This window comes from Hemibagrus wyckioides, linkage group LG19 (genome assembly GCF_019097595.1).
Source record: "Hemibagrus wyckioides isolate EC202008001 linkage group LG19, SWU_Hwy_1.0, whole genome shotgun sequence".
NCBI classification, from domain to species: domain Eukaryota; kingdom Metazoa; phylum Chordata; class Actinopteri; order Siluriformes; family Bagridae; genus Hemibagrus; species Hemibagrus wyckioides.
In genome coordinates this window covers 19,176,785-19,185,000 of record NC_080728.1, presented here as the reverse complement: position 1 = coordinate 19,185,000, position 8,216 = coordinate 19,176,785, and the positions used below count along the sequence as shown (strand labels likewise).

The 8,216-nt window shown below is 37.2% G+C and overlaps 1 protein-coding gene across 1 annotated transcript in view; it reads right to left on the bottom strand.

Moving 5' to 3' along the window:
• Positions 1–8,216, bottom strand: part of bcat1 (branched chain amino-acid transaminase 1, cytosolic) — a 32,127-nt gene that overhangs the window by 10,700 nt on the left and 13,211 nt on the right. The window contains exons 5-8 of the mRNA XM_058417279.1: positions 3,739–3,858; positions 2,772–2,932; positions 1,649–1,791; positions 594–679 (exon numbers count right to left, since the gene is read on the bottom strand). Coding sequence (XP_058273262.1) covers positions 594–679; positions 1,649–1,791; positions 2,772–2,932; positions 3,739–3,858 — 510 coding nt within the window. The remainder of the gene's footprint in view (positions 1–593; positions 680–1,648; positions 1,792–2,771; positions 2,933–3,738; positions 3,859–8,216) is intronic.

Below are 8,216 nucleotides of genomic sequence, written 5' to 3'. Positions count from 1 at the left end.
TCTCTCGTTACACCCAACCCTGCACACACATCACGGAACTTTAACCCTTTAAATTATGTTTCATTAAAAAACAATTTTTTCAGGATTTAATTTTAACAAATAAAACTCGAAAAAAAACCCACTGACATTCAGTTTCACTTAAAAAAAAATAAAATAAAATAAAAATATTTCAAAATATATATTAATTAGAGGAAATGTTTATTTTAAAGGCAGTGGTGTCTGATGTGGAGGTGAAAAATATGTTTTAATAAAAGTTTTGTTTTTTGATAAGTAAACAAATCAAGAGGTACAAATGACATTTAGGGAAAAATAAACAACTAAGGAAGTCTATGTTAATGTTAATATTCTTACGGTGGGTAAAAAGTAGAATAAAGGCTTGTTATGCTTGTTTATGTTTATGCACATATATGTAAATAATAGAAAGATTTTTATGGAATGTTCTGAGCTCAGATGGAGATCGTTAAGCATTTTAATGACGTGCATAAAGAATTAATTTCTAATAAAATCAGCAGAGACAAAATGACACAAAATGGATTAAAGATGGAGTCTAATCTACGTGAAGGTGCGGTTCTGTGATGAGTATCAGCTCTCACCCATTGGCGTGTCAGCTCCAGGATGCTTTGACGTGTGATGCCCGGTAAAATTATCCCGTCCAGAGGAGGCGTGGCGAGCTCTTCCTCTGAAAGAAAAAAAAAACAAAAAACAATAAACAAAACAAACAAAAATGTATTTAAATATGTATTTTTTTAAAACCGACTCCATTCTGCTGCTCATGATCCCCTGATTAATAAAAATGCTTTGGAACACGTTCAGTCTTCGTTTTCAAAAAGTTTTGACTTTAATTCCATTCTCCTCCACCAGAGGGCGCTGCTGGACTAAAAAAAAAAGTAATACTCCAGCTCTGGATTTAAAAGCCTGCATAATCATTGCAATGGTGACTTTTTTGTTAAAGTGACCGCACCTAAAAATGACCATTTTTTCCGCAGCAACAGCCAAGAGCAAAGGTTTGCACACCCTTATGACAAAATAAACGCAGTGATGTGAATTAAAACAACAAGCGTCTAGTGTGTGAAGTTAAAATTCTAATAAATTTAGAAAAACATGAATAAAAAAATAAATTCTTATTTCTTAATGTTCTTAGTGCAAAATATAACATTTTCCAAAAATGAAAAGAAAATTCAAATGAACAAAAAGTAAAAATGTTATATATATAATAAAATGTTTAGATAAAAATAAACATTTATAAATAAATAGCAAAAATATAATAAAATTGTAGCGTATTTTATTATTTTTTAAAGAACTGAATATATAAGAAATACTAAGGTTTTTTTTTTTTACTTTTACAGATACACTGCAAAACAGATACATAAATTTAAATTTATTATAATATAATAATATAATGTATAATTAAATGTATAGCTATTTAGAAACTTAAAATAAAATGTCATTTATATATATATATATATATATATATATATATAATATTTTTTTTTACATATATTTAATAAATAAATTCTTTAACACTTGTTTCTTTGTAAAACAGAGATCTATTTTGTATCATATTTTTTGCCTATATGGGGGATGCAAACTTTTACACAAACCAGCTATTAACATCCATCAGGAAGTGATCGAGGAAGTGCCTGGTTACCTCCATCCTCGTTGATCCAGTAGAGAAAGAGATTCATTGTTCCGACCTCGGTGATCTGGTGATCGTCTCCGTACAGCCACAGGACCTGCTGACAGCCGAGGACAACCGCTTCGTACTGAGCGAATATGGAGGCTCCGTAATTTCTGAGTAAAAAAGAAAAAAAGTTCTGAATGGAAATAAAGGAATAGTGTGGCTTACAGGAAGTGCTGAGAAAGGAAAATCATCACAGAAATCATCACAGCGAGGTGGTGCGATGTGGCGGAGTTAGTGTTACCATGGCAACATAACAAAGCTGATTTTTTCCCTCTAACAGCATGCCCTCAGGTCTGTCATTCCTCATAATATTTTCTCTCTTTTTATTTCTTTTTTTTTATATCTTTTTCTCCTTCTTTGTTTCTTCCTTTGACTTTTTCTCCTCTCTTTCTTCCTTTTATCTTTGCTTCCTTCCTTCCTTCTTTTTTCCTTCCTCTTTTCTTTTATTCGCTTGTTTTACCTTGCTTTCTCCTTTCCTTTTCCCTCTCATATATGTTTCTTCCTTTTCTTTCTATCTTTTGGAACTTCTTTCTTTCTTTCTTTCTTTCTTTCTTTCTTTCTTTCTTTCTGTCTACCTCTTTTCTTTCACCCTACACTCCTACGACATGTAGTAATAAGCATTTCACTACACGTCATACTGTGTATGATTTTGTATGTGAAAAATAAAATTTGAATTTCTTTCCTTGTCTATCTTTTTTCTCACTTCCTTTTTCCTTTCTTCCTACACCTTTATACTTCCTTCAAAGCTTCTGAATCTTGATTCAAAGAATCGACTCTTTTCTGGGGATTTGATTCCTTCTTTGATTTGTTCATTTTCTGGTTCTTTTTTTGTTTTGTTTTGTTTTTTTTAGCTCTGAGTCTTATAGATAATATCTTCCAGATGTAATAATATATAATACTGGCCTTTGTTTTGTTTTATTTTAGTGGATTGTGACACATGTGGATTCATTTAAGATCGATTCGACAGCTGAATCATTATTTGGCGCTCGTACAATCGACACAATAGAGACAAGCAGCTGCTTCTTTACAGGAAATGGCCAAAGTATGTGCAAGTGTTTTTTGTGTGTGTGTGTGTGTGTGTTACTCTCACCCTCCCATTTTGCAGTCTCCCGTCCCTCCCTGCCAGGCCCTGATGTATTTGGAGTCGGCCCAGAGAGACACGGCCTTGTTTCCTGTGCTGAAGTAAGAGCCGACGGGGCTGAGGATCACGAAGAGCAAAGCACTGGAGGGTTTCTTCACACCTAATGAAGACTACACACACACACGCATACACACACACACACACACACACGCATACACACAGACACACACACACACACACGGGATGAGGTATGGGTTAGCATACATGGTTGGTTGCATAGGAATGGAACATGTGTACTTTCAGAATTTTTTTCACAAACGTTATCAGGAGACACCAGAGGAAGGTACGCTAACTTTAGAGACAAGGGAACACACTGAGAGTTTAAAGGCTGAAGTCTAAAGTCACACAGACGACATTCTCATGGGCAGTGAAACACAAAAAAGTGCTCTCTTTATCACCGGGAGAACATGAGGTCAAATCCTGAGGATGCCACAGAGATCTGTGGTCAGGAGCAAGAAGTGGGCGAGGCCTATTCTCATTCCCCTGTCAATCACAACAACACTAGCCAATCGTGGGCGTGTGTGAGCTTCGGTATGTGGAAGAGGGCAGATTGCAGAAAGAAAGAAAGAAAGAAAGAAAGAAAGAAAGAAAGAAAGAAAGAAAGAAAGAAAGAAAGAAAGAAAGAAAGAAAGAAAGAAAGAAAGAAAGAAAGAAAGAAAGAAAGAAAGAAAGAAAGAAAGAAAGAAAGAAAGAAAGAAAGAAAGAAAGAAAGAAAGAAAGAAAGAAAGAAAGAAGCATAAATAAAAAAGGAAAGAAGGGCGGAAGGACGGAAGGAGAAGATGCTTAAAAGAAAGAAAGAAAGGAAAGGAAGGAAGGAAGGAAGGAAGGAGAAGCTGCATAAAAGAAAGAAAGAAAGAGAGAGAGAGAGAGAGAGAGAGAGAGAGTACTTTATTGTGCTGGAGGTTGCGTCACTCACCTCTGTTCCCAGGAAGGTGGGGCGGATGTAGAGACTGGCCGAGTCTGAGTGAGGAACCCAGTCCTGATCCACTTCCACCAGTTTCCTGATACACTCCATCAACTCAGCACCATCAAAACTCTGAAACACACCAGAACACAATACACACAGTGTAAAGAACACACAACACACAGTGTAAAGAACACACACAACACACAGTGTAAAGAACACACACAACACACAGTGTAAAGAACACACAACACACAGTGTAAAGAACACACACAACACACAGTGTAAAGAACACACAACACACAGTGTAAAGAACACACACAACACACAGTGTAAAGAACACACAACACACAGTGTAAAGAACACACACAACACACAGTGTAAAGAACACACAACACACAGTGTAAAGAACACACACAACACACAGTGTAAAGAACACACACAACACAGTGTAAAGAACACACACAACACACAGTGTAAAGAACACACATAACACAGTGTAAAGAACACACACAACACACAGTGTAAAGAACACACAACACACAGTGTAAAGAACACACACAACACACAGTGTAAAGAACACACAACACACAGTGTAAAGAACACACACAACACACAGTGTAAAGAACACACACAACACACAGTGTAAAGAACACACACAACACACAGTGTAAAGAACACACACAACACACAGTGTAAAGAACACACACAACACAGTGTAAAGAACACACACAACACACAGTGTAAAGAACACACAACACACAGTAAACACAGTGTAAAGAACACATAACACACAGTGTAAAGAACACACACAACACACAGTGTAAAGAACACACACAACACAGTGTAAAGAACACACACAACACACAGTGTAAAGAACACATAACACACAGTGTAAAGAACACACAACACACAGTGTAAAGAACACACACAACACACAGTGTAAAGAACACATAACACACAGTGTAAAGAACACACACAACACACAGTGTAAAGAACACACACAACACAGTGTAAAGAACACACACAACACACAGTGTAAAGAACACATAACACACAGTGTAAAGAACACACAACACACAGTGTAAAGAACACACACAACACACAGTGTAAAGAACACACAACACACAGTGTAAAGAACACACACAACACACAGTGTAAAGAACACACAACACACAGTGTAAAGAACACACAACACACAGTGTAAAGAACACACAACACACAGTGTAAAGAACACACACAACACACAGTGTAAAGAACACACAACACACAGTGTAAAGAACACACAACACACAGTGTAAAGAACACACACAACACACAGTGTAAAGAACACACACAACACACAGTGTAAAGAACACACAACACACAGTGTAAAGAACACACACAACACACAGTGTAAAGAACACACAACACACAGTGTAAAGAACACACAACACACAGTGTAAAGAACACACACAACACACAGTGTAAAGAACACACAACACAGTGTAAAGAACACACACAACACACAGTGTAAAGAACACACACAACACAGTGTAAAGAACACACACAACACACAGTGTAAAGAACACACAACACACAGTAAACACAGTGTAAAGAACACATAACACACAGTGTAAAGAACACACACAACACACAGTGTAAAGAACACACACAACACACAGTGTAAAGAACACACAACACACAGTGTAAAGAACACACAACACACAGTGTAAAGAACACACAACACACAGTGTAAAGAACACACACAACACAGTGTAAAGAACACACACAACACACAGTGTAAAGAACACATAACACACAGTGTAAAGAACACACAACACACAGTGTAAAGAACACACACAACACACAGTGTAAAGAACACACAACACACAGTGTAAAGAACACACAACACACAGTGTAAAGAACACACACAACACACAGTGTAAAGAACACACAACACACAGTGTAAAGAACACACACAACACACAGTGTAAAGAACACACAACACACAGTGTAAAGAACACACACAACACACAGTGTAAAGAACACACAACACACAGTGTAAAGAACACACAACACACAGTAAACACAGTGTAAAGAACACATAACACACAGTGTAAAGAACACACACAACACACAGTGTAAAGAACACACAACACACAGTGTAAAGAACACACACAACACACAGTGTAAAGAACACACACAACACACAGTGTAAAGAACACACACAACACACAGTGTAAAGAACACACAACACACAGTGTAAAGAACACACAACACACAGTGTAAAGAACACACACAACACACAGTGTAAAGAACACATAACACACAGTGTAAAGAACACACACAACACACAGTGTAAAGAACACACAACACACAGTGTAAAGAACACACAACACACAGTGTAAAGAACACACAACACACAGTGTAAAGAACACACACAACACAGTGTAAAGAACACACACAACACACAGTGTAAAGAACACATAACACACAGTGTAAAGAACACACAACACACAGTGTAAAGAACACACACAACACACAGTGTAAAGAACACACACAACACACAGTGTAAAGAACACACAACACACAGTGTAAAGAACACACAACACACAGTGTAAAGAACACACAACACACAGTGTAAAGAACACACACAACACACAGTGTAAAGAACACACAACACACAGTGTAAAGAACACACAACACACAGTAAACACAGTGTAAAGAACACATAACACACAGTGTAAAGAACACACACAACACACAGTGTAAAGAACACACAACACACAGTGTAAAGAACACACAACACACAGTGTAAAGAACACACACAACACACAGTGTAAAGAACACACAACACACAGTGTAAAGAACACACAACACACAGTGTAAAGAACACACAACACACAGTGTAAAGAACACACACAACACACAGTGTAAAGAACACACAACACACAGTGTAAAGAACACACACAACACACAGTGTAAAGAACACACAACACACAGTGTAAAGAACACACACAACACACAGTGTAAAGAACACACACAACACACAGTGTAAAGAACACACAACACACAGTGTAAAGAACACACACAACACACAGTGTAAAGAACACACACAACACACAGTGTAAAGAACACACAACACACAGTGTAAAGAACACACAACACACAGTGTAAAGAACACACACAACACACAGTGTAAAGAACACACAACACACAGTGTAAAGAACACACACAACACACAGTGTAAAGAACACACAACACACAGTGTAAAGAACACACACAACACACAGTGTAAAGAACACACACAACACACAGTGTAAAGAACACACACAACACACAGTGTAAAGAACACACACAACACACAGTGTAAAGAACACATAACACACAGTGTAAAGAACACACACAACACACAGTGTAAAGAACACACAACACACAGTGTAAAGAACACACACAACACACAGTGTAAAGAACACACAACACACAGTGTAAAGAACACACACAACACACAGTGTAAAGAACACACAACACACAGTGTAAAGAACACACACAACACACAGTGTAAAGAACACACAACACACAGTGTAAAGAACACACACAACACACAGTGTAAAGAACACACACAACACACAGTGTAAAGAACACACAACACACAGTGTAAAGAACACACAACACACAGTGTAAAGAACACACACAACACACAGTGTAAAGAACACACAACACACAGTGTAAAGAACACACACAACACACAGTGTAAAGAACACACACAACACACAGTGTAAAGAACACACAACACACAGTGTAAAGAACACACACAACACACAGTGTAAAGAACACACAACACACAGTGTAAAGAACACACACAACACACAGTGTAAAGAACACACACAACACACAGTGTAAAGAACACACACAACGCACATTATAACACTGATATATTTATTGAAAGTTCCAAATAAAACAAAAACAGTTATTTTTCATCCACACAAATGTTTGTATCTTCAAAGTAAATGTTGATCTCAAACCCATTTCTGCTCTCTGAGATGCTCCGAGTGCTTATTCATCTAAAAAGCAGCTCAGATTTGATCTTCAAGCAGTAAAATTCAGTGTAAGGTTCTCCAACAGAGGGAAAAACACACGTCTAAAACACACTGAAAGCCGACAGACTCGTTTTATATCAGACTCACAGCCTGAACATCATTCATTAGTTTCTACTGATTAAAAAATATCTCAGGAGTCCATGTCTGTTCCACTGTTCGGCTGGTAAAAATAAAAGGGTTAAATGTCTCTGTCTGTGACGCAAGTGGAGATTTCTCACTGCGGTTTATTTGTGTAATCGCGTCTGCATTACGCAGTTTTACCAAACTCTGTGTTTGTACAGTTTACACAACCTGCATGATTAACCTGAGTATAAAAAATAGCCTTGATCCTTGATATAGGACGTAAGCAGTTGTTGGCTGAGTTACTACAAAAAAAGAGAGAGTGAGAGAGAGAGAGAGAGAGAGAGC